The sequence below is a fragment of the Oryza sativa genome, chromosome 4 (assembly GCF_034140825.1).
Source record: "Oryza sativa Japonica Group chromosome 4, ASM3414082v1".
NCBI lineage: Eukaryota > Viridiplantae > Streptophyta > Magnoliopsida > Poales > Poaceae > Oryza > Oryza sativa.
The window spans coordinates 31,540,428-31,567,654 of NC_089038.1; the positions used below are offsets into that span (position 1 = coordinate 31,540,428).

Below are 27,227 nucleotides of genomic sequence, written 5' to 3' on the forward strand. Positions count from 1 at the left end.
GTGTTTAGATTCAAAATTTGGATCTAAACTTCAGTCATTTTCCATCACATCAATCTGTCATACACACACAACTTTTCAATCACATCATCTCCAATTTCAACCAAAATGCAAACTTTGCGCTGAACTAAACACAACCATCGGTTCGGTTGAGGCCTAGAACAGGTAGAGATACATCATTCCTGGTTCATAAGAAAAACGTGTATTCATACTCAACGGGTTAGATTATTTTTGAGAATTACACAGTACAACGCAGACACTTACAATGTACGCACACTCACCCCTACGAACGCACGCATGTAAACTCTACCCCTATGAGCATATTCGAAGACTGGGCCGGCAAATCCTAGAGATTGACGAAGTCACCACAGGCGTCTCACTGTCGACGGGTACGTCGCCTAGACTAGGTGCGAACTACTGTCCAGAGAATATCGAGCCGGCAGGTATTGGTACTCAAATTATAGTTTTTCAAGAAAAATAATAAAATTTTTCATATGAAGTCTGATGAAAACAAACTTTACAGAGATGCACTTAATAGTGCAGTGGCAAGGGGTGTGTGGTTTCAACTCAAAGGTCCCATGTTTAATCCTCAACACGCTTATAATTTCTTCTTAAAAAAGTTTGGAGGGTCGTCTCTCCCTCGCAACACGCTCATGATTTCTTCTTAAAAATGTTTGGAGGGACATATCTCCCTCCAAATCTTGTTTTTTAAACAAACTTTATATCGAAATTATAGAGTTTGGCGATGATAAATACACGTTATAGAACTTAAGTTCTCTAATCTACTTCGATTTTTTTTTTAGTTTTTCAAACAACTTCAAATGCATGGAGACAAACTCCATATGAAAATTTTAGATCTTCACGAGATTCGCAACTTCTTAGTTGATAACCTTTTCATTTAAAATCATTTACATAGCTTAATATGTTTTCAAGACAGGAAAAGTCAAAAGAAAATATTATGCAATATCAAATAGCTAGCATTCGTTATTCTACCTTCCGTCAAAACATGTGCGCGCTTTTGATACTGTTGAGTTGGGTATCATGGAGAGCAGATCCATACGATCATATATTTAATTGTTCAATCACATCACCAAAAGAAACAGGTTTTCAATATATATTGAAGTACTATAAATCATGCTATATATACCCCTCTTCCCCTCCACAATACAATTCAATTCCCTCCTAGGTTTGTTATGATCCATTTGACACACGAACACACACATACACTACACTCTCCCTAGCTATCTTTTTCCAAATTCTGATCACAGATCAATTACTCTTGATCGCCCATTTATTACTTCTTCATTTTAAACCCTCTTTTCGTTTAATTAACGTGGCAAGGAGTGATATATACGATGCTGCCGTGCTTGTTCCCGGCGTATGGTAGCGTCGTAGCCTGCAAACCTTCCGCGATCGATCGGTCGCCTTTTGGATTGTTGTCCCAGCCCAAACAAACTAATAGGACTCTTATTCGTCGTCCTAAGGTTACTAAAGGTACATTATGTTCATCATTTTATGCTTACTGTAAATATACAGATGTGTAAGGCCGGCCATATATTAATTTCATTATGTAATATAAAAGATACATATTTATTTATTTATTAGTACAATAAGGTAGTTTTTTTTAATTCCATATATATTTTCTATAAACTTTACTAATGGTCAGGACTGCCTACCAAAGAAAGACGTGGGCCCAAAAGATAACTTACTGTACTTCATTTTCATTTAAGAGCAATACAAATCCATGTTAATTCTACCGATCGAGATAAAATTTCGAAAGAAAATTTGTGTAAATATTAACATCCGTAGAAGGACTGGTTGCATTTGGGATTTTCTTTCGGATCGATACGAGGACAATGCCGCTAATAAATACCTAATATATATAAGTTGCATATATAATTGCATTGTTTGAACCATGTTCCACATAAATATTTCAACGATTTATATCACATATCTTCCAAATTACAGCATTCATGGCGATCGAGGCCATGCGGCACTGCAGCAGCAGCAGCAGCAGCGAGGAAGGAGGAGCGGCGGCGACGACGGCGGCCAGATCAGCAGTACGGGAGCGCCTCCAATTAGCGCCGCCGTCGCCGTCGCCGTCGCCGTACGACACGGCGTGGGTGGCCATGGTGCCGGCCCTCCGCCGTGGCGGCGGCGGCCCGCGGTTCCCGCAGTGCGTCGCGTGGATCCAGCGGAACCAGCGGGGCGACGGGTCATGGCGCCACGCGGCGGCGGCGCACCAGCAGCTCGGCTCCTCGCCGGAGATCGTCACCGAGCGCGACCTCTCGTCCACCCTCGCCTGCGTCCTCGCGCTCGCGCGATGGGACGCCGGCAGTGAGCACGTCAGGAGAGGTATAGTAGTAGCTCGTTGAATTCTCAGTCATCTGATCGACCAATCTCTGATCAGATCTATCGATGATCGCAAATGATCAGTGACTGATTGAGCTGCTGCTGGGATCGCATATACTCCCTTCATCCCATAAAAAATAAATCTAAGACCGATTCGTAGTATTAGGATGTGTCGCATCTGATACTAGGTTGTTTTTTTATGGGACGGAGGGAGTACACATGTATTGATGCTCGGTTAAAATGGAGAATGGATTCTTAGAGCCTGTTTGAAGCTGAAGCTCAACCAAACAGTTTCAGCTTCACCTAAAATAGGAGCGAAGCTAGGTAGAGCACTCTCATAAAATGCTGATTTTAGCTAGGCTACTCCACAACCACACTCTAGACCTAACTCCTAAAGGTAAATTTTAGAAGTTGGAAACTCTACCAAACAGACCCATAATTCATGAGCGGATGTCTCCTATGTCCTATCTTTGTTTTTTTTTCACATCATCTAAATATGTATAATTTTTTTATAGGATAGATTAATATGTGTGATATATCACTCCGCAAGCATATTAACCTAGCTATATCTTATCAAATTTAGATAACATACATAGTTTGCTGGTAAATGCAGGGCTGCAGTTTATCGGGAGGAACATGTCGGTCGCCATGGACGATCAGACGGCTGCTCCGGCGTCTGGTTCCGTCGTCAGTTTCGCAGCGATGCTCCGGATGGCGATGGAGATGGGTTTGGAGGTTCCTGCCGTCAGCCAAGCTGACGTCCGCGACAGGTTAATTGATTTGCATGTGAAAGAACAGCATTTCGTTCCCGCGTTACTGTTTGTATTTTTCAGGGTAACGTACGGTACGGTCGAGCTTCAGAAACAAGTTGATTAAATTGTTTAATTTGCTACCTATCGAAGATGGATTCTGATTCTTGATTGGAGAGGGTGTCACACATATTACACGTTTTTACTGTTTTCAAATTCAATTTAAAAAGCGAATTGAGCATCTCTCTCTAATCAGCTCCTAAGCTAAGTTCATCGTTATGTGGGGGTGAGTAAGTGTTTGGTGATGTGAGGGTGAGTATACGCAAGGCGCCTGCGTTTATATTTTGTGTTTCGAGAAAAAAATATCAATTTAAAAAGTTAAACTGCGTTGTATACGAGCGCTTACAATATTTGTACTTTGTATTTTGAGAAAAAAAATCAATTTAAAGGTTAAAAATTTTATAATATAATTAAGCACGACATACACATATGACCCGTTAGAATAATTAAATCAACTTGAATTTGTATTTTAGTGATCCATGCATATTGTGAGTTGTGAGGAATATCCTCACTAGTGAAGAAAAAACACTTTCGGTACACTGGCAAGCTCCTGCATTTTTCGTTGGGCTGGTCTGGCTCTAGATGTTCTTGAAGAAGAAACCGTGTTATTTATTTTTTTTATTACTCTCTCTAACTACCAATATTTGGTGTTTAGGGCGAGATACCATCGAACTAATTCTATATTAAATTAAGTTTATGGAATCTAATAAACTTGTGTGTTACTACTTTTCAAAGCAAACATTATTTGAGAAATTGTTTTAGTTAAAGTTTTTAAATTTTTTAAACTACTAGTAAGTCTTATTATAAATGTTATTTTTTTATGATGGGAGGGAATACTTATTTATCTCCTTCAACTTCATGAGTCAGGACAAGGATCTCAACAGATTAATTTACACGTGAGAGAACTACATTTCGGTCCCCATTTTTTTAATTTTCTGGTACGATGTATGGAGCTTGCTAGCTACCTTCCAAAGATGGGCTCTAATACTTCGAGAAGACGTCCTTTTAAACACTTTTATTTTCCAAATGCAGTAAAAAGGCTATAATAAACTATGATAATATAGGTGTGTATGCTATATATGTTCTGTGACAGTGACATCCACCAGCTCATGCATGCTCTGGGGGAAAAAATACATTGACGACATGGTAGACTATTTATTAATATCAAGATTAAAAAAAGTAGCCGTCAAAGTCACATTTCCCAAATTAATTAAGAGGTCAAAAACCATATAGAGAAAAGGAAAACGCAGTAGTTTGAGAAAGGGGAGATAAAGAAGATTGGGAAGATACGCAAAACAAGGTGAGCCATTAGCGTATGATTAATTGAGTATTAACTATTTTAAATTTTAAAAATGGACTAATATGATTTTTTAAAGCAACTTTCCTATAATTTTTTTTGAAAAAAACACACCGTTTATTAGTTTGGGAAGCGTGCGCGCGGAAAACGAGTCACAATCTTCCCAATCTCCTTTGAAAGAACGCAGCCGTCAAGTCGCATCTTCGAAATTAATTAAGAGGTCAAAATCATCTACAGAAAAAGAAAACTACTATAAGTACTCCTTCCACTTTATATTGCTTTGATTTTTTTTTTCTAAATCATTACTCCATCCGTTCTATTTTAAGTGCAGTCGTGTATTTCTGTGTTCAACATTTGATCATCTGTCTTATTTGAAATGTTTTTATGATTAATATTTTTATTGTTATTAGATGATAAAATATAATTAGTACTTTATGCGCGACTTTTTTTTTAGTTTTTTCATAGTTTTTTTAAATAAGATAGACGATGAAACGTTGGACACAGAAACCCACAACTACACTTAAAATAGAACGAGGGAGTATTTTAAATTTTGATTAAATCTATAAAAAAGTACAGTACAAAATAAGTATAGTATCAAAATATATATATTAAATGTTAGATTTAATGAAACTAATTTGATTTAGTGTTATAGATGTTGTTATGTTTTCTATAAATATGATTAAATTAAACTTAAGAAAATTTGGCTTAGAAAAAAAATCGAAACTTCTTATAATATGAAAGGGGGGAGGAGTATCAAAACTATATCAACTTGATCATTACAATAACAATCTTGCTGTGTAAATTAATTCAGAGATGCTGGGGTGATCTGCCACGGTGGAAGAACAGAATATACGGCTTATGTCTCAGAAGGATTAGGCAATATTCAGAACTGGAATGAAGTGATGAAATTCCAAAGAAAGAATGGCTCACTGTTCAACTCCCCTTACACAACTGCAGCTGCATTAGTCCACAACTATGATGCCAAAGCTCTCCAGTACTTAGACATGCTTCTGGACAAATTTGGAAGTGCAGGTAACTGCACTTTGTCAATGGTTTAATAGGATACGAAATATAAACATTTGCTGAATGCCTAATTAATGTCAGTTAAAATTTGCAGTGCCAGCGGCCTATCCTGCAAATATTCAGTCTCAGCTCTACATGGTGGATGTGCTTGAAAAGATGGGAATATCTAGGCATTTTGTTGGTGAGATAAAGAGCATACTGGACATGACCTACAGGTACTAAGTACTACCTTAAGATAATAAGATTAGTTGTTTGGAGACCGTGGTTAATTAGCAGTTCAGGTAAATGACTAAATTTGGTTGCAGTTGCTGGAAACAGAGGGATGAGGAAATTGTGCTTGACATGCAAACATGTGGGATGGCATTTCGTATGTTGCGTATGAATGGATATGATGTTTCTTCAGGTACTTTATTCTGCTAGAACCTAAAAGGATAACTCGGTACTTTCTTTTACCTACTTAAGAATCATAAAAAAAATCAATTGCTAGCTCGATTTTATGATTCTTGAGAAGATAACGGGAGGTAGCCCTTTGATCTTTAGTTTCAGTTCCTTGTACCAAGCTAATGTATTGCATTTTAAAAAATGTGGTGCAGATGAGCTATCTCATTTTTCTGAACCTTCAAGTTTCCACAATTCACTTCAAGGATATCTGAATGATACAAGATCTTTATTAGAATTACATAAGGCTTCAAAAGTCAGTATCGCAGAAAAGGAGGTGATCCTAGATAATATAGGCTCCTGGACAGGTTGCTTATTGAAGGAACAATTGTTATCCAGTGCAATGAAAAGAAATCCACTCTCTGAAGAGGCAAGTTGTCAAGTGTGAATTTCTCATCTCCATTATTTATCCATAACGATATTATTATAATTATTATTTTGTATTTTCAGGTTGAATATGCTCTTGAATTTCCCTTCTATACCATCTTGGATCGTCTAGACCATAAAAGAAATATCGAACATTTTGACATTACAAGCAGTCAGATGCTAGAAACAGCGTACTTGTAAGTTTTTTTCCTTTGATGAAACAAGCCAGTTCCATCAAACCTGACCTATTCAGACACCAGAAATCAATATATATTTTTTTGCCGGGTCGGCCGAAAAATCGACCAACCAGAAATCAATTTGTCATGAATAATTAAATATTTCTGAAACTAAACAGGCCATGTCATTCCAATGAAGAAATCATGGCCTTGGGTGTGAGAGATTTTAGTAGCTCTCAGTTTATTTTCCAAGAAGAGCTGCAGCAACTCAACAGGTATGTACATCTGACATTTATTGCTCTTTTTTATTTCCTATGTAAACCAACAAACTTGCAGATAATTTCGTTACAATTTTTTGCTGCAGCTGGGTGAAAGAGAGCAGGTTGGATCAGCTGCAATTCGCACGGCAGAAGTTGGACTACTTCTATTTCTCTGCTGCTGCTACCATTTTCACTCCTGAACTGTCAGATGTTCGCATTTTGTGGGCCAAAAATGGCGTGCTGACAACGGTCGTCGACGACTTCTTCGACGTTGGAGGATCAAAAGAAGAACTGGAAAACCTCGTCGCATTAGTTGAGAAGTAAAACTAATCCTTAAAACAAATTAATGTCTTAACCAATTCTAGTTCCTCAGGCTAACAAAAATTTCAGCCCTGATAACGCTTGTGATATTCATATCTAGGTGGGACAAGAATGACAAAACTGAGTACTACTCTGAACAAGTAGAGATTGTGTTCTCTGCAATTTATACTTCAACTAACCAGCTTGGATCAATGGCCTCTGTAGTACAAGGCCGTGATGTCACCAAACACCTTGTAGAAATAGTAAGCATCATCTCTGACATACTTTGGAATTATTTTTTTTCAGAAGTGAGAACTGACAAGCTAAATATAGTGGCCTCTGTTAATCTGTGTATAGTGGCAAGAATTGCTGAGGTCTATGATGACAGAGGTAGAGTGGAGGCAGAGCCGGTATGTGCCAACAGCAGAGGAATACATGGAAAATGCAGTTGTGACATTTGCACTGGGACCCGTTGTGCTCCCAGCATTGTATCTTGTTGGACCAAAGATCCCTGATTCTGTCATAAGAAGCCAAGAATGCAGCGAGTTGTTCCGGCTAATGAGCAAATGTGGCCGTCTCCTGAATGATGTCCAATCCTACGAGGTACAGACTACAGAACTACTAGCTGTTCTGTCGAGTTTCTAAGCCACTGCCAAATTTTAAATTTTAAATTTTAACTTTGTAGTTTATTTTAAAGGTTTTTCTCCGAAGCTTGTTTTTTCAGCATTGATTTTTAAACAATGAAAACAGTGTCTTTCTGAAGAGTTGTGCACTTTCTGAAGTTTGTACTAGAACTTCTGAACTTGTGCGTCAATTCGATCTTTCTGAATTCTGAAGTTCCCACGATGAATTTGAGTGTTTCACACTGTCTCATGCTGCAGAGAGAGGGCAGCCAGGGCAAGCTGAACAGCGTCTCTCTGCTTGCCCTCCACAGTGGAGGCTCTGTCTCCATGGAAGAGGCTGTGAAGCAGATTCAGAGACCCATCGAGAAATGCAGGAGAGAGTTGCTGAAGCTGGTCGTCAGCAGAGGAGGCGCCGTTCCAAGGCCATGCAGGGAGCTGTTCTGGAGCATGTGCAAGGTCTGCCACTTCTTCTACTCCGGCGGCGACGGGTTCAGCTCGCCGACGGCGAAGGCCGGCGCGTTGGACGCGGTGATCCACGAGCCGCTGAATCTGTCTTGTTCTGTGTGACTAACTAACGACAGAGGCTGGAAATGCAGTCAAACTTCTGTAATCCTAAAAGGAAAGAATTGATCTTGACATCAAAGATAATGTCAAGTTAGCATATATTATGTAGAGATTCGTTGTGTTGGCGTGAATATCAAGTTAGCATATTATGTCTCAAATAATTGGGCAAAGAGAGCTTGAAAAAGCTAAAGAGGAAAAAGGCGAGAGAGGAGTGACTAGTGCTAGTATAATACTCCACATGTGAAGGAATCACCTTTTTGCACAAGTATTAGTCGTGTAATAATGATCAAAATCATGCTAAACAGCTAGTTACAAAATCTGCAGTGCTATGTGGCCTAGAGGCAAATGGAATGACTGCCCAACAAACTTGCAAAGAATGTTTGCACATCGATCTGCATGCACATGCAATGCAGCCTGTTCTGCTGCATCTCTGCAGTGCAACTCCTTCATAGTAGGTCGAATTGGCACTTTTCATAGCCTGCAGAGTTCATCAAAAACAGCATAAGAGAGAGAAAATGACTTCTTAGTTGCAACAAAAACTCAGCAAGTAGGTAGTTTCAAAAACTGAAATTTAGCCAGGACAGTGGACAGAGCATCTGAATGCAGAGCACCTGATTCAGTGCAATATGTTCAGTGGCAAGTGTCCTTTTCTTCTCTGTTCTAGCTAGCAGATTGCACTAACTAAAGCAGTAAACACTATAAAGTACTATACAAAAGATTTAATAAAAAAACATTTTGTTTTTGCAAAAAAAAATCATCAACACATAACATTCCTAAATAACACAAATCCAACTACATCAATTTCCCGTCATAAAAAAATATACCCTAATATTTTGGGTTGTGAAGAAAGAATACGTTGAGAAGGAGATGGTAATAATAAATGTTATTAGTCCCCAAAAATCTCTTTTTTTTCGTTTTGCAAAAAGATTCATCAGCCCATACTACTCCTTTCATCCCAAAATATACAACATAGTATCGGATAAAGTATTAGAATATATTTCATCTTATACTAGATTCCTATATGTTTCGTGGAATGCGATGAGAAGAAGAAAAATGAGGAAGAGAGGGTAAATCCCCAAAAATCTTTTTTATTTTTTTTGCAAAAATAATCATCAGCACGTACTACTCACTTCATCCCAAAATATGCAGCGTAGTGTTGGATGGAGTAAAATATGTTTTATCTTATTCTAATCCTAGATTGTTATATTTTGGGCCGAGAAGAAGGAGAAGGAGAAGGAGAAGGAGAGGGTAAATAATAAAAAAATGGTGTTGTTATTATTTACTTGGGTCACGGGTGACGATGGTGGCGGTGCCGCCGAAGTCGCAGGTGCCACCGGCGGCCTTGGTCATCTGCCAGTAGCTGTTGAAGGCGTAGGAGGCGTGGGCGAGCACGGTGTCGGGCGTGTAGCACGCCCCGCTCGGCTGGATCGACCCGCACTCCGCCCCCGACCCGCACGCGTAGTCCATCGCCTCCTGCATTATCGGGTCCGGCACCGTCGGCTTCGCCACGCACCACAGCGCCTCCCCCGCCCCCGGCGCCGCCGGCGGCGCCAGCGGCGGCGGGTACACTATCGGCGGCAAGAACCCTCCCCCTCCTCCCCCGCCGCCGCTGTTCCCGCCTCCTCCGCTGCTCCCGCCTCCACCATTGCTCCCGCCTCCACCGCTACTGCCGCCACCGCCACCACCCTCGCCGCCACTGCCGCCGCCGCCAGGCCCACCACCTACACCACCACCGCCACCGCCCTCGCCTCCACTGCCGCCACCTACACCGCCGCCGCCCTCGCCGCCGCTGCCGCCACCTAAACCGCCGCCGCCGGGTCCGGTCTCGGGAGGGCTGGGCACGACGAAGATCGGGCTCGGTGGGGCAGACCCAGGCGTGCTCGGGGTGAAGCCAGGCGTGGACGACGCAGGCGGGCTCGGCTCGAACGACGGTGGCGTGAAGCCGCCGATGGGGGGCAGCGGCGGGGGCTGGTCGTCCGGGGCGAACGGCGTCGAGGCGAAGGGAGGTGTCGGCGTCGGTGTCGTTGTCGGGGTGGAGGACGACGGGGGCGCGTTCGGAGGGTTGACGCAGTACGGCGAGCTCGAGCCGTCGCCGGTGGCGTCGGCGAGGCTCGCCGCGTCGCCGTCCGGCTTCGCCGGAGAAGGAGACGAAGAAGGCAGCTGCATCGGCTCCACCGTCCTGATGAAGTTGAGCTTGTACAGCGCGTTCAGCAGCGTGTTCCTCCTGCTTCGCCTCATCAGAGCTCTCGCCTCTGCTCCATCAACAACAACAACAACCACACAATCAAATGCACATCAAAAACCAAACTAATCACTGACATTACAACCTAGCTATGAACCTACCACACTGATATGATCCGGACAGTAGCAAGAACACCATCATCAACCACACTGCTACTCTCCCATCTCTGTTCTTGCGAGCCATGTCTAGCTAGCTGCAGCTGCACTGGGGCCAGTAGCCACTGATGCAGGAGGAGGAGGAGGAAGAGGAGGTTGTTATAGCAGAGGCCGCGACGACGACGACGAAGGGAAAGAACAACAACAAGTGTGGATTGGCCATGATCTCAAAGGCACAGGGGGGGGGGGGGGGGGGGGCGGGAGAAAAGGTCGGCGGCAGCAGCAGAAAGAGGAAAAGGTGAGCTCGATCAGTGAAGTGGCAGTGGAGTGGAGTGGAGGTGATGATCTTGTTCTTCTCTCGCGCGGCCGATCGATCGATCCCCCTTCGCTTTGTGCAGAAAACGTCGTCGCGCGGTTTCTAGTAGCTTTTCAGTACCAGTACTAGTGATTATCTCCATCACTCTCTCACTTCACTTGGAGAGATTAATTAGTTGGAGTGTGTGCTGTGCTATCAGTGTGTCTTTCTTTGTGTTTCTTTTTGGTTTGGACGTTTTGCCTTTAATTTCTTGTTGTTTAATTTTGGTATCTATGCTTTCTTGCCACTAGAGCAAAACTGAGAGAGAGATAGAGGGATATAGATGGGAGAATGTGTGGACGACGACGTGTTTGTACTTTGGTTAGCTTCTGGGTTAGTAGCTTGCTTTAAGCTCAAGGAAAGCATGCATGAACAACAGATCGATGCAGTGGTGTGGCGACGATCGATGCTGTGTCGTGTTGTAGCATCTGCATGCTGAGATGGAAGGTCGATTAGGATAACATGAGATGCGAGCTAATTAAGCTAGCTTAGCTCTGTGAAAAGTTGGTGATGGCAACGTGTGTGATCGATCATGCCAGGGGTCAGGGTGGTTTTCTTGTTTACTGATTGGCTTATCAGAGACGTAGGGTTCATCTGAGCTTAGGTTGACCAATGTTTTGGATGGATGGCTTGGCCACCTTTGCCTTTTCGTTTGTGCATTTTAATGAGACACTTGCCGTGGGGTTTCAGGCTTGATCAGTATTCCAATCCCCTACAGTCTACAGACGCTTTCTGAGTTTTTTTTTTTTGAGGGTTGGGGGGGGGGGATGATAAGCTTAGGCATTCGTGATCATCCTGTGTCTGCTGGTTAATTTGTCAATAGCAATTGTAAATCAATCACCTGTTAAAGGCGTACAGTTTGATTAAGATGTACCTAATAGGCTACTGAGGAGGAAAGATCAACCGCTGTCAGAACTACAAGCATGTCCTTACATAAAAAAAACTCCAGTTTGATTAAGATGTACCTAGTAGCAAAATAAATTCTTTTTTGCTACTAGCTGCTATATTATCGCAAACACGTTTCTCAAGGTGTGTGTTTTTTTTAAAAAAATAGTTTGCACACACAAGTTTTTTTAAGAAAAATCAAACAAATTTATTTTTTAAGTTTATAATAGTTAAAAATTAATTAATTGTGATATAATTGAGCATTTTGTCGGGTAGGGAAACAAGAAACGTTCTCCATGGGCTGTCGCCGGAGTCCCGCTTCAGTGCAAAAGGCCGTGCAGAACGCCGCCTGCGGCCTGCTGTGACAACCCACACCGGCCGCGTCTACTTGGGCCGGCGCCATCGCCATGCGTCCGTACAAAACGGCCGCGGATTTCGCTCGGGACGCCACTAAATCGGCCCAAAGGCCGTTGATTATGCTCGGGACCCCGGTAATCCACGGCCCGTGTGGGTCGCGTTTCACCGACCGGTTTTTGTGTGCGCGCTTGCTTTGCAGTGCAGTGGCTGCTGTTACATCAGCGAGCGGAGATAACTGAACTGAACAGTAATTGCACTGCACGGAGGCTGCCTGCCTGTCTGGCTACTGTAGACGGAAAAAAATATGTAGCCAAAATTTTTACTCATGAGTAATAGACTTGCTAGTAAAAATTTTACTCGTGATAATATGAACAAATTTCAGACGTCTATTTCTTAACCCAACGTTTTCAAATTTCGAATACATACGTAGTTTTGACCGTATATTTTGCTAGGGGCATCTCGATCGAGTGGCCATCCGTCGCATCGGGACTACTACTACTACTAGAAAACAGATTTTTACAAATGACCAAAACAGATTTTTCTTTTTTTCAGACGCCCATCCATCACGCCTGCACTTTTTGTTCCGATCCATCGCCGGTCTTCGCTGACTAATTAACTTACGCGCTAGCTATCACACCTTAATTGGTACAGGCATATGTTAATTAATATGCACGCTACACGTACACCACGTACAGACAACAGCCGTTCGATACTTTGGATAAGACCATATCGTTTCATGCATGAACAGTGTCCATGTACGTATGGCTGCTTGGTGCCTGGGCAATGCACTGGCGGAGTTAGCCATGGGACATGGGTACGTAAGTAGAGTGGGCTGACCCCATAGCTTAATTTTATACATTCACCTTAGAGGTCTTTAAAATTTCTATATGAATCTATTCAGATTCACCTTAGAAGTCTTTAGTGTACTAAAATATAAAGTAAGAATAATCCACCTTATGCCAAGTTAGTTGGTATTTAACTTCTGAGAATATAGAGGAACTAGGTTTGTCAGCTTCTAGAGTTTCTAGTTTATTTCTTAAAATCAAATTCAAAATCTGAATTGCTCGGGGAAGATGAAGTTTTTGGGAGAAACTACAGCTGTACAAGATCTAATATATAGGAGGCGGCAGCCACAGGAGGCATACGTTACGTTGCATGTCTCGATCGATCGGCCGGTTTAATTCGTCAGCGACCAAACATTCTTGGCGACGATATTATGGACTATTGGGCCATAAAGCGCATACGCATGCACGTCGTTTCCTTGCTAGCCAGGAGGATGAAAGCCGCAAGCGCGCGTACCAGTTTATCATGCATGGACTGATCGCTTGCAACTTGATCAACGGATGACCGTTTGGTATATCTATCTAATCATCAATAGCATATTATTTGTATGTAGAAGTTATATATGTCGCATATGCATGCATTTCATGTCATGTATCTTCGTTTTTTAATATATGATAGTACCGTTGACTTTTTAATCAATATTTAACCATTCATTTTATTTAAAATTTTAAATAAGACGAATGACCAAATTAACGTATAAAAAGATAATAGCGTCATATATTAAAAAATAGGGGAGTAATTATTGAAAAGATTAGCATAAATATGTAAAATTATAATAAAATTATATGTTAAGATTATAGTTTATTTGATAATAAAACAAGTCACAATAAAATAAATAATATTTATATATTTTTTTAATAAGATGAATGATCAAAACATCATGTGATGTCAAAAGTTGACAGCATCACACATTAAAAAATAATAGAGGTAGTGTAGTACTCCCTCTGTCCCATAATAGAAGGGATATTATGGATTTTGTAGGGATGTAACACATATCCTAGTACTATGAATTTGGATAAAGAGTCTATCAAAATTCATAGCACTAGAATATGTCACGTTCCTTCAAAATCTCTTATACTTCGGGACGGACGGAGTATTAGTTTTGCTCCAGCGTTTGCCGCTGCTCACAGCCAAACACACTCGTGCGATCAGGTAAAAGGAAGAAAAGAGCTTTGCTCTTTTTGACTATAAGACTCAAGGGAACCTGTTTTTTACCCCTCGAGGGGATGTTCCCTCGTTATTTGCATGTCACTCAAATGATTATAAAAAAATTTAAAAATTCTGAGAAGATGTATTAACATGCATGTGATATATCACTCCACAAACATGCAAGTTCAATGCGATATGGAGCTGGTGCTGTGGTGCATATACTCACATGCATGGGCGGTGTAAGTGTAACGCTCCGCTTCTCGTGAGACGTTAAAAAACTATTTTGGCAAAATCCTATTCGCGAAAATTTTCGTTCTTTGTGTGTGAGTCTAAGTTGTGCCAAGGATCTCAATTCAATCCCATTGTTCCCTCTCATCGAAATCAAAATCCTCTGCCTCAAATTTCCTCTTCCAATTCAAGTCTCCAAAATCTAATTCCGAAAGTCAATCCCTTCCTTTGAATCCTCGCCAAATACATTTCCGAATCCCAAAATATCCAAACTCCCGTTTTGTTTCCTTCCTTGACTCCTTGAACCCTTGTGTACAAAGTATCAAATTTAGATTCAAAACCCAAACTCCAAATCTCTCCAAATCAAAATCTTTCAGCAAAAGTCTATTTTGCCTCCCTTGTCGATGGGCTGATTCCTCTCTCTCACGGCCCATCCCCTCCTCTCGGCCCAGCTCTCTCGAGCGTGCGTCGCACGTGTTCGGGAGCGAGAGACAGCGCCGTCTCCTTTCTCTCTCTCTCGGCGTCGCTTCCCGCCGACGCCGCCCCAAAATTCCGGCCGCGTCACCGTTTCCCGCGTGCTCGCGCATGGTCGACCGGCAAGGACGCCGCTCCCACCGCCTTCGCCCTTCCCGCGCGGGTTCGCGTGTGGCCAACGCCCCGGTCGCCGCTGCGACAAACCCTGGCGCCGCCAGCGTCGTGCCCTGCCGCGCTGCCGCTCCGCCGCTCCACGCCGCTAGCTTCCAAGGCCGAGAGAGGCAGCCCCTGTCTCACTCCCCTCTCCCTCCTCCTTTTCCCGTTTCGGCAAGGGTCAAACCCTCCTTTCCCTCTTCCTTTCCCCTTTTTCCCGACCACCGCCGATGTCATCCATGGTCCTAGCCGCTCGCTCCGGTTCGCCGCCGCTCGCCGGAACGCCTCGCGCGTCGTCGGCCGTCCGATCCCGGGCGCCTCCTCCTCCTCCTCCTCCTCCCCTTTCGCCCCTGCCCACATGGCCGACCACGTGGCAGCCACCTCAGCCCCGGGCCCGCTTGACCGGGTCAAGTCGCGCCCAGTCAGCATCCTCCCTCCGTCTTCCCTCCCGTGCACGCGGTCCACGGCAAGCCGTGCGGCTGCACGTGGGCCCGCCGCCATCCGTCCACCCGGCGCGCCGCGCCCGAACCACGCGCACCTGAAACCCTAGCACCCGCCCCCGCGTGCGCCCTCCCCACCGTGAACCCGACCACCGCCATGTGGGTCCCGCGCGGTGGACCGCGTCCACCCGCGTCGGCCTCTCTCTCCCCGCGCCCCCTCTCCTGGGCCGCCCCTCCCGCGCCCGCGCCGGCCCATTAGGTCCGGCCCAGCCGCATAAACCCCTCGGGCTGCGCCTAAGCCGCCCTAGGAAGTCTATATGGCATCCCTCCCTTCTTTTTCAAGGGATTTAATAAACCCTTTTTCCCCTATTCCATAAATCAATTCCTTATTCCCAAAATTCCATAAATCATTTCCTTGGTCCCGCACGTCAGTGACGGTCAATAATATTTTTGAGAATATTATTTCTATAAATTTCATAAATCAATTTCTCCTTGTTCCACAAATATCTTCCTTTGCCCAGAAATTCCAATTAAACTTCCAAAATTCATATCTCTCAATCCGTAGCTCTGATTGACTCCGTTCAACTTCCAGTATTTCCATAAAATTGAGATCTATTTAATGGCACTACTAATTAGTCTAAATAGGATCTTTCTTTTGGTCTTTTGTTTAGGTTTTCGATTGTTTGCGTATAGTTGCGGTTACCGGATTTTCGTCGATCGCGGGTTTTCTCGAAGATTCGTGAAGCTTCGTGCAGACCTTGAGCAAGGCAAGTCACCCTCTGACCAATTGCTCCTATAATTGGAAAATCATTATTATTTTGTTTGCAACTTGCATTATTAGAATCACACACTCAACTTGCTTGGCCTCGGTATGCGTGCCAAACCGACGGACCTACCCAGTAGTCGCACTAATTCATGTAGGTTGTGCTACCCTGATTTCCTTGTCGCTCCACCTTTGTGGTACCTCAGTATCCGTGCTATCTGAGCGCGTATACCAAATATCCCACATACACCGTTGTTTGTCGAAAACTTGGGAAATGGGTTCGAGAAGCCTTGAAAACCCGACATGTGGTGTCGGCGTGTTTGAAAATAAAATGGATTGTGAAAACTCGCGATGCGGGGGTTGTGCCTGTGTGGCACTGTCCCGTATTCGCATATAAGGACCGATTCCTGTGGAAAATTCATCCGAGCATATAACAAGTGCGACCACACGGGTGCAATGGGACGCCCCTGGCTGAGTAATTAGCTAATCGGGGGAGCCATGATGCCAAGAGACATGTAGATTCAACGGGGTGGTGTTGGGGAGAACCCTCGGGCTTCCTGGCACAGTATGGTCTGGGACCTAATCTGGTGTTAGTCTGGGACCCCTCTCGTTGGCATATGGTGAACCTGTGTCGGCTTTCGAAATGCCTTGTCATGAAAGCCTTAAGGTCTCCCGACGTGGCTGATCTCACGGGCTGGGTGATCCGGGTTAGTAATGTCGTGTGGGTAAAGTGTACCCCCTCTGCAGAGGTTAACTAATTGTTCGAACAGCCGTGCCCGCGGTCATGGGCGGATGTGAGGTGTTTCCTGTAGCGTAGATTTGTTTTCCTGTGCTTTGTGAAAAGTTGTTGTGGTGTGGGAATCGTTACCAGAATCAGCCTATGTGGCAGATGGATGACCTGAGTGGTCAAGAAACGAATCTGTGTGATTCGGGATGTCTACGGGCATCATAGAATAGGCTTCCCGAGTGGAAGCGGATTGTTGTGCTGCTGGGCAGCTGGACTCTGGGAGTCCGAGAAAATGAAAAAGGCTCTGGGAGCCGATTAATCAAGTGGAATGGCTCTGGGAGCCGAGAAGTAATGATCTGACCCGGGAGGTCGGTACATTACCAATTGAGCTGTTGAAAAACATCTCTTAAAGTCGAATCGAGACGCAAGTCTCTTTTCGGCCCAAACTTAGAAAGAAATAAATCACTTAGTGATTTCAAAATGATTTCAAAACAAAAGATTTGCAAAAACAACCTTGCCGCTCTTCCAAGCTTGCATTAAACACCTAAGTTCCCGTGACTTGCTGAGTACGAAAGTACTCATCCTTGCTCTATATAAATATATATAAATATATATATATATATATATATATATATATATATATATATATATAGTTCCTCCGCCCTGAAGCTGAAGTGAAGTGAAGATTAGGGTTTCGTCCTGGTTCCCAGCTGTCGCCTATGGTGATGGGTGTTAGTTCGTTGGTTCCGCTGCTGCTGCTGCTGGTGTTTCTTCGTCCGTGTCGTCGGTTGCATTCTCAGGCTGTTCTGAGCTGCAACCTAAGTTAAGGTAAATAAGTCCTCTATTTATTATAAGGATTGCAATGATTCATATTTGTCACCGTGGGTACCAGCGCTATGTCCTAGGACTGGTACTGAGATCGCGGTTTCGTAGGAAGCGGTTCGCGCCGTTTTTCCTACGACACACTCCTGTCAGGTGCCGTTGTACGGCGGTGCCAGATTGGGGTGTGACAGTAAGTGGGTCAGCCGCGAACCCACTTATAGGTCAAAATAAATAGGTTCGCTGCTTATTTTAACCTATAAGTGGGTTTCGCGGGCTAGCCACTTACACCCCTACGAATGGCCGCCGAGATGAGACTTTTTGGTTGAATTTCAGCAGCAACGCCGACTCGATCGATGCCAGCCACAATCTATCTTCGCCACGGCGATCGACGTGACACGCCAAGCTCTAGCTAGCTCCATCAGTGACGGCCTCTCGCCACCATCGATCGATCGGTGGCCTATAAATCCACACCCCCACCTCGTCTCCTTCCCAGCTCGCATCAGCTAGCCAAGCCCAAAGACATCAAGAGAGCTCTCGATCTCTCGCCATGGCCGCCGCCAAGAACGGCCGCATTGCCCTCCTCCTCGCCGCGCTCGCCCTGTCCGCTCAGCTCGCGCCGGCCGCCGCGACGTGGTGCGGCTCCAACTGCCCGACGACGAAGCCGCCTCCGCCACCGTGCCAGCCGCCACCGCCGACGCCGACGCCCGCGACCCCAACGACGCCGCCGACTCCGTGGACTCCGCCGCCTGCAACGCCGACGCCGCCGACGCCGACTCCGTGGACTCCGACGCCTGCGACGCCGCCGCCAACGCCGGCGACGCCCGCGACTCCGACGACGCCGCCGACGCCGGCGCCGGCGCCGTCGACGCCGACGGGGAAGTGCCCGGTGGACACGCTGAAGCTGCTGGCGTGCGTGGACGCGCTGAACGGGCTGGTGCACGCGGTGGTCGGCGCCACCGCCGGCGACACCTGCTGCCCGCTGCTGTCCGGCGTCGCCGACCTCGACGCCGCGCTCTGCCTCTGCACCGCCATCAAGGCCAAGGCGCTCGGCCTCAGCCTCGTCCTCCCCGTCGCCATCTCCGTGCTCGTCAATGACTGCGGCAAGTACGTGCCCTCCGACTTCCAGTGCCCATCCACTGATCCACCGTACATATAAATCATCTCAAATAATTAATCACACACACCATCTCTGCATGCATGCGTGCATGGATGGATTAATTAATTAATTAAGCTATTAATACCTGCATGAGTATAGTTTATCGCCTGGCTATACTATATACATGCATAAATTATATAAAATACATATAGTAACGTATGTAGCATATATACATGAGCTCTGATCGACTTGTGTCATGGAGACATGGAGGCATGCATATGGAGCCTTGGATTGTGCATTAATTGATGTATAATAATATTTGTGTGACATATATATATATATATATATATATATATATATATATATATATATATATATATATATATATATATACATGTGGAGTTTGTGGTATTTGCAGGTTTGTTGTGGTTTGGGAGATTTATAATGAAATAAAGAGTGTGTGATATGTATGCTATGAAATACAAAGTTTGATGTGTATGTACCATGTATATGTGTATGGTTGACAAAGCCTGTCAACTTTCCTATATATAAAACGTACTTAAAAGAATATGTTTCCTATTTCCATGTGTTTTTTCATCCATTGTTCAAAAGGAGTGCATAATATTAAAAAGCAGATCTGGTTTCTTTCAAGTTCAAGGCTACGATGGAATGGAAGAATTTTACGACAATTTCATGAAAATTAAACTAATTCAAGTGAATTTCCTGTAAACTTCACGGGTTCCAGCTTCCAAATTAAAGGAGCATGCACTAAGTTGTATATGTACAAAGTGGATATTTCCTTCGCAAAAGAAAGGTGGATATTTCAATCTTGATCGAAGGGATCAGACTAATTAACAGAGATACTCTGCAACTCAATTTTGATAGTTGCCACATGCAGAGTTAATAAAGAAAAAAAATACAAGAGGCCGCACAACTCAAGGCCTGAGATGGTCTTTAACATCCCCATTATTTCGCTTATGTTTAAGCTTATAATCAAATTTTAAATTTTAAAACTAAATTTTGGAGTTAATTTTGTGGATTTTTCATTCAGATCATGTGTGTTCAGCCGGTCAGGTAAGCTATGAACAATTTTTAGCTTTTCTTTTTTAAAAAAAGAGAGAGTTATAAGTGGGTTTGTTATAATATCCTTGCAAAAATGAAAAGTCAAAATTAAATCTACTCAATGGTAAAATAACATGTAGAATCCACATGTGTACCACGTTGACTAATTAAGTTATCATCTTAGCTAAAACCAAGAGCAATATTGACTTGGGTACCAGTCAATGTATGTAGTATGATAGCTTGGCACTTACCGGCGGAGCCTAGGTAATAAGGTGTAGGGTCGACTGATTCATAACTTTTTTACATTCATATTGATTCACCTTAGAAGTCTTTAAATTTTCTATATAAATCCCTTTGAATTTATAGAGGAAGCAATAGTCGTGTAGTGGTGGAGTCGTGGGTGTATAATGTGGAAAATCTAATATGTTGTATTCTAATGTTTTCTAATATATTGGATCGACCCTCTCATGGGGTATATATATGAGTACATAGGGGATAGAGACTTGGAGTACAATACAAGTAAGAGTAAATTTATCTCTAGGATTCTATCTATAGGACTCTATCTTATCTCTAGGATTCTATCTCTAGGATATATCTTATCTCTATATTTGTATTTGACTCTTATCTCTAACTAACATATTATACTTCTAACATTCCCCCTCAGTCGTAACGGGAGCGAAGCTAACGATTGCAACTGGATTTAAAATCTTCTATTTCTTCATCTTCTTTAACTCACCATCATCAATTGCATCTCTGATGGACGGTCCTCCACCTGGTGCCTGCGTCCCCTTCTGTGTCGTCCCTTGACTCTCCTCTATTCCCTCCCGCAGTCATAGCGGGAGTGTCATAGACGATAGCGATGACACGGACGCTTTGACTAGAGTTTCCGTCAATGATTTTTGTTGTAGACGTTCGTCGATGTAGCTGATCATGTAGTAGTTGTAGTCATGGTGGTCATGGTAGTTGATGTAGCCGCAAATAGCCGAAGGCGAAAAAAAATATTTACGCCATGGTGTGAAGACGAAACTGTAATTGTTAGCATCTTGCACCTTGTAGATGTCAGATGATGCCATTGGAGACGTCTTGCATATGTCAGAGGACGCCGTTGGCGATGAGGCCACCACTTCGGTTGGTCCTTCCGCACCATGTAGCGGTCATCACAATGGTGATGCCGGATTGATGCAGTCTTTGTCGTCATAGATGACGTGATCGATGCCGTCGTCGGTGTCGCGGTCGTTGCCGTCGTAGAGGACGCGGTCGATGTCGTCGATAAAGCGTCTTGCAGATTAATCTGTCAGAGGACGCGAGATGTCCATCTTCGTGGACGAGTCGGCGGCGGCATGTTACCATGTTGATGAAGACCATAGGAGTCGATGTAGTCGTACAACTGATGATGAGTATTGTCCGTTGTAGATCCGAAGACATGTGTTGTTGCCGCGGAGGGAGTCGATCTCGGCGGCCACCGGTCGCCGGCCGCCACAAATTCATGCATGTGAATTCTCCTCGGGCTCGGTGCACCGTACTGCTGCTTGCCTGCTACTGATGTGTGCACGCACTAGATGCCTCTCTGATTCTTGCTGCTCGATATGACGCTTGAATTGGCTATACAGCTTGATGGACAATGGTTGCTTCCGCTCAGGAGGATCGCTTTTATGTGGCTAATGAAGAAACTAATCTAATCTAATGCTAATTAATGGAATTGGCGGCTGATTAGGCACTTGCTTCTTCGGCTAATGATTGAAGAGGCTAGCTAATGGCGTTGCCCCAGGGAGATACCATTTGAAAAATCTAATATGTTGTATTCTAATGTTTTCTGATATATTGGATCGACCCTCTCATAGGGTATATATAGGAGTACATAGAGGATAGAGACTTGGAGTACAATACAAGTAAGAGTAGATTTATCTCTAGGATTCTATCTCTAGGACTCTATCTTATCTCTAAGATTCTATCTCTAGGATATATTTTATCTCTATATTTGTATTTGACTCTTATCGCTAACTAACATCTAACTAACATCTTGGCGACGATATCATGGACTATTGGGCTATAAGCGCATACGCATGCACGTCGTTCCCTTGCTAGCCAGGCCAGGGGATCGGATGCATTGCGCGCGTACCAGTTCATCAGTAATTAATCATGCATGTACTGATCGATCGCTTGCAAGTTGACTAACGGATGGTTTGGTATATCCATCTGTCTAATCATCGGAAGCATATTATTTGTATATATGTCGCATGATGTAGAGCTAGCCTAGGAATACTTTTATTAGTATATTTCGTAAAACTATATATAATTTGATTAAACTAATACGAAACTACATATATATATTTAAAGGTCTATATATTATAAAATTATAGATTTATCATTAAATTTATCACGAAACGGTAGACTTAAAGCATAGTAGCACAAAACTATAGATTTATTATTATAATTCTCAACATAGCTACTCCCTTTGTCCCAAAATACTTGTTATTAATTCTAATTAAATGATGTATGATGTATGGTTAGAAGTAAAATGGTTGTTTGAGGGTACAAAATTTGAATGGGAGAAGCTAGATGGATAGAAAACCAACTATTTTGGGATGGAGGTGGTAGGACTTGTTTTCGTGTTTAGTTCCTTGCACTAATATTCTTCCGGAATTACTAAACTTATATTTTTATGGTAACTAGTGCTAGAGCTGAAATTTTGTGATATTGTACCTTCTCTATATATTTTCATGATAATTGTGATGCATGCTACATATGTAGATATATTCTATTAAATATATAGTTTTGTGATAGTTTAGTCAAAGTATCTATTTTGTTTTGTTGTAAAATTTACTCTATTAAGGCCCGGCGAAAAATTTACTCTATTAAGAGTGCAAAGGCTAGGATTTTTTTATACGGTTATTAAGAAAAAAAATATAAAAAGCACCATGGTGTGGAATTGATATGATAATACCGTACTAGCTGTGAGAATATATACTCCCTGTGCATACGTCTCCTGTACGGGGTTCTCCAGTAAATTACCAAAATTTGGATGTTCTGTAGTAAAATTCATCTTAATTAAAAAAAGATGATTAAAGGTAAGATAGAAAAAATTAATATGAATTGATCAATGGGATAAATAGTACTTTAAAAATACTTATATTAGTTATAAATATTTAGTGTGCTCTAGCTGACTACTCCCTCTATCTACTTTTGATCGGTATATTTTTAAATCTGAAAAATTTATTTTTGATAGGCATATTTCAATCCAACCACCTATCATTTTAATGATTTTTTCGGATTTAATGAGCGACTCTCTATTCTTCAACACAAGATTGACTACATGGGCATCAAGAAATGTAAATATTAATGAATCGTTTGTTTACGAGGAATAACTAGTAGCATGTTTAAATGGATGATAAGTAAAATTATTTATTCTTGATCTGTGTGACAAGATGAAATATGACTAGTATCAAAAGTAGATGTAGGGAGTAATTAGTAATTAACTTCTTCTCCAATCAATCAAATTAAGACCGGTACGTACGTACATGCATTGATCGGAAAGTAGATTCCCATGCATTATACAGTATGTGTACTTGTACAGGTGCTCGTACATGCATGATGAACTGATCATGTACTACTTATGCCCCACACGTACGTACGTACAGGAGAATCCCTCCCGGCAATACAAACCTGCATGGTCCACACATTTTGGAATGCACGACTAATAATATGGTTCTTTTCCTATTAATTCCGCGTGTACGCGGAAGACTTTTGCGCCAATCTATTAAAGAGTACTTCTTCAGTTTTTAAAAAAATCAATCTAGAAGGAGCTCATAAGATAACGAATATAAAAAATGTAGTACATATTCATTGTCTTAGAAGGGGATGCTTCTAGGTTGAGTTTTTGTTTTTATGGAGAGGAAGTAGAAGATAATTAAACGTACAATATTATTTTTAATGAGGAAGCACGGGGTCACGCCACAATAAAATTATGGGTGCACACGTCTTCATATATACATGACTCACCTATCCATCAAGCAATTAAATTTTGGTGTCCATAAACATTACACATATATACGGATGTGTTTTCAGTAGCTAGGATTTTGGTGAAATAATCGAGTTACCACTGGCATCCGTGTCTCTCTTCTCTTTTCAAGGGGCACCCTAGCTCGCGGCGTGCAAAAAAATATCGTTCATAACTGCACGAATATGTATCGTGCTATATATAGTACCGTTCGTAGGTATAAATATATCTGGTTTAATTCTTCGTTCGCCCATGCGAATAATCGCCTCTATTTCTTTCACGCTACTATATGTACAATTGGTACATGACATGGAAATTCATGGGGCCGGGGCAAGCTATCTCTATTTGTTCCAGAATTCCAGGAATTCCAGGTCAAATGTCTCAGGGCTGAAACTATAGTGGTGTGTTTATAAGTGGTTAATTAATCTACTACTCTCTTCGTTTCAGCTTATAAGACGTTTTGAGTTGTCAAAGTCAAACTGCTTTAAGTTTAGCCAAGTTTATAGAAAAAAGTATTAACATTTTCAACCCAATAGAAATTTATTATGAAAATATATTTAATTATTGATTTGATGAAACTAATTTAGTATTATAAATATTACTATATTTATCTATAAATTTAATTAAACTTAAAACCATTTGAGTTTAACCAAAGTCAAAACGTCTTATAACCTGAAACAGACCGAGTATTATGGGCCTGTTTGGTTATTTACTTCAACTTACCAAGCCACAAGTATGGCCATGCCACAAGTGTGGCGGACGATTTGAGCGCCACACATTCAACAAAGAAATATGCGGCAGAGTAGTTCACATTCAACAAAGAAATATGCGGCAGAGTAGTTCACTGCTGTTGAATTTTGTGCGGCAGCCTCAGGTGCGGTAAGCAAACAAACAGTGAACTAACTATGTGTGGTACGCCTAACTTGAAGTGCGGCAAAAGGAGGCAACCATCCAAACAGGTGTCTGTACGACTGATGGTCAATGGGCTCGCATATATGCATCTGAGCTCCAAAACTTGGACAGAGCTAGATTCCACCGTATCTATGTTTTAGAAAACATGCATGCATGTTAATTCCTGCCAATTTCGGTACTTGTTTCACCGGCCGATCGATTGCTGGCATGATTTGTTTGATCAATCATGGAAAAACAACAGCTTAACGGTGCTCTCTCTCATATACGTGTTGCAAAAATAAACTGTCTTGGAAAAATTAAAATGGCTAGATCTGTAGTTTGTAGCTAGTATTCGATAACTAAACGATATTTTAATTTAGATAATTTTACCATCTTTAAAAAAGTAATACCACGAAGTATCACATTTTTTATGTAAAATTTGATATCTCTAGATGCTACTAGATAACTGAGGTATCAAAGTTTCTAGTGTAAAATTATAATGCCCCACCTTTTACCAGATGTTGAAAACTAAATTAATAAAAGCCTATATGTGAAAATTTCATTCTTTGAGTGAGAGTTTAAATCGTGTCATGGATCCCGATTTAAATATACCCTTGTTCCCTCTCCTAGAATCAACCATCAACACCTCGAAAATCCCCGTTCCAAATCGAGTCCGCAAAAATCAAGTTCGAAATTTGACCTTTTGAACCCTTGCCAAAAACTTCTCCCGGTTTCAAAAATATCAAATTCCCTTCCTTGACTGCTCCTTGAACCCTTGAGTTCAAATATCCAATTTTAATTCAAATCAATCTCCCAATTCCCTCAAATCAGTTCCTGCAAAAAGATCAAGTCGTTTCCTTCTCTATTTGGGCCATCTCCCTTCCTCTCCTCCCGGCCCAGTCCTTCTTCTCTCCATCCCACCTGGCCTGTCCCTCCCTTCCCCCTCCTACCAGCCCATCTTCGCTAGTGGGCCTCGCGCTACGGCCCAGTGGCGAAAGCCACCAGGCTGCTGGCCTGCTGCAGGACACGCACGCGCTCCGCACGTGCTGCGCTTTACCTCGCTGGGCCGCGCCGCTCCTCCGGCCCAGTGGACCAAATACCATTTATTCCTCAATTTCTTTTCCAGAAATTCCCGCAAATACATTCCCTTTGTATAGCATTGACGCATTGTATATACACTAAATATATGTGTATGCTTACTGACCATTGGTCAAAGTCTGTAAAGTTTGACCTTTTTTCAATATAAAAATATTCCTTATAAAAAGTTCGAAATCAAAATACCCCTTATAAAAGTGAACGGAGGAAATACTAAATTTCACAAAACTACCACATACTTCAACAAAACAACAAATTTAATTAGTCATCGTACTATATCTCCGCCCCAGAAAAACTACAGTTTTACATTGTTTGTGACCAATGTTTGACTGTCCGTCTTATTTGAAAAAAAATTATGAATAGTATTCTTATTGTTATTAGATGATAAAACATGAATAGTATTTTATGTGTGACTATTTTTTTAATTTTTTCATAAATTTTTAAATAAAACGAACAATTAAAATACAGAAACCCATAACTATACTTAAAATTGGGACGGATGTAGTAATTTGTAGTGGTTCTAGCTTTCTAGGCTTAGCTAGGGCAACAGGACTACCTAGTTTACTTTCTACTAGCAGTAAATTACTAGAGATGTATAGCCATACATAAAGATATATGTCAATGTTGAAAGCAACAACTACAGCTAAAGAACGTAACCGATGAATGCAACCCGGATCATCAATCAAAAGTACTTCAACTCTTCAAGACAGTAAAAAGGAAAAGACCAATGGCCTGTGTCACACGACTGGTACCCAACAAAATCAACTCAACAAGACACCACATGAGCAGTAGTTTTAATTTTCTTGTGGCATCCAACGTAGACACGCTGGAAGCAGGAAAAGCACGCAGGGCAAGAAACAAAACCCTAATTAAGAGAGAGATGGATGATGAATGAATTAAGAGGTAGCAATGCAAGGCAAGGATAGATAGATGCAAGTTGAGCTGGGGATGGATGGATGCGTGGATGTCGGCACGGGAAGGCGCCAAACAGGGGACGCGCCTTACTCGCCATTTGCTTCCAAAATCTCCTTAATTTTTTCTATCGCTTGATGTGCCCATTCCTTGGAGGAGACTGAGACCGTCGCTCTCTCGTCCTAGCTCGGCTCATCCGTCAGCGTAAACGCGCGTACTTAGCAGAAAATATGTCTACATGAGACTACGTAGATATATTTTCTGCTTAGTAGCCCGACCGCACGGGATTAAAGATTATCCCGTGCGGTTGGACCACCCGCACATGAAAGTGTTGATTTTCGCAGACACCTGAATGCAGACGGACGGGATCTCTGCATGAAAAAATCCATTTTGACCGCACGGAAAAATCCAATCTGTAGTAGTGTACAAGTTATAT

The 27,227-nt window shown here is 42.5% G+C and overlaps 3 protein-coding genes across 3 annotated transcripts; 2 read left to right on the forward strand and 1 right to left on the reverse strand.

Annotated features, from left to right (window-relative positions):
- The first annotated feature begins 1,170 nt into the window (after positions 1 to 1,170).
- LOC4336962 (ent-kaurene synthase-like 2) lies at positions 1,171 to 8,468 on the forward strand. The gene is made up of 13 exons (NM_001419854.1): positions 1,171 to 1,491; positions 1,966 to 2,352; positions 2,963 to 3,119; positions 5,267 to 5,487; positions 5,573 to 5,693; positions 5,784 to 5,881; positions 6,072 to 6,286; positions 6,367 to 6,479; positions 6,638 to 6,733; positions 6,823 to 7,038; positions 7,140 to 7,281; positions 7,376 to 7,621; positions 7,900 to 8,468. Exons 1-13 carry the CDS (start codon positions 1,353 to 1,355, stop codon positions 8,206 to 8,208), a joined length of 2,460 nt encoding a protein of 819 aa, NP_001406783.1. The 5' UTR covers positions 1,171 to 1,352; the 3' UTR covers positions 8,209 to 8,468.
- On the reverse strand, positions 8,422 to 11,159 carry LOC4336963 (uncharacterized). The gene is made up of 3 exons (XM_026024580.2): positions 10,549 to 11,159; positions 9,489 to 10,457; positions 8,422 to 8,683 (listed from the first exon to the last, which is right to left on the reverse strand). Exons 1-3 carry the CDS (start codon positions 10,628 to 10,630, stop codon positions 8,652 to 8,654), a joined length of 1,083 nt encoding a protein of 360 aa, XP_025880365.2. The 5' UTR covers positions 10,631 to 11,159; the 3' UTR covers positions 8,422 to 8,651.
- Positions 11,160 to 18,206: 7,047 nt separating this feature from the next.
- LOC4336964 (pEARLI1-like lipid transfer protein 3) lies at positions 18,207 to 19,413 on the forward strand. Its single transcript, XM_015778373.3, has one exon. It carries the CDS (start codon positions 18,286 to 18,288, stop codon positions 18,892 to 18,894), a length of 609 nt encoding a protein of 202 aa, XP_015633859.1. The 5' UTR covers positions 18,207 to 18,285; the 3' UTR covers positions 18,895 to 19,413.
- Positions 19,414 to 27,227: the final 7,814 nt, after the last annotated feature.

Coding starts and splice junctions, on each gene's coding strand:
- LOC4336962 (NM_001419854.1), top strand. CDS start 1,353: ATGCTGCCGTGCTTGTTCCCGGCGTATGGTAGCGTCGTAGCCTGCAAA. Junction 2,353..2,962: donor CAGTGAGCACGTCAGGAGAG/GTATAGTAGTAG, acceptor TGGTAAATGCAG/GGCTGCAGTTTATCGGGAGG. Junction 7,039..7,139: donor CTCGTCGCATTAGTTGAGAA/GTAAAACTAATC, acceptor ATTCATATCTAG/GTGGGACAAGAATGACAAAA.
- LOC4336963 (XM_026024580.2), bottom strand. CDS start 10,630: ATGGCTCGCAAGAACAGAGATGGGAGAGTAGCAGTGTGGTTGATGATG. Junction 10,458..10,548: donor GTCCGGATCATATCAGTGTG/GTAGGTTCATAG, acceptor TTGATGGAGCAG/AGGCGAGAGCTCTGATGAGG. Junction 8,684..9,488: donor CATCGTCACCCGTGACCCAA/GTAAATAATAAC, acceptor TGAACTCTGCAG/GCTATGAAAAGTGCCAATTC.
- LOC4336964 (XM_015778373.3), top strand. CDS start 18,286: ATGGCCGCCGCCAAGAACGGCCGCATTGCCCTCCTCCTCGCCGCGCTC.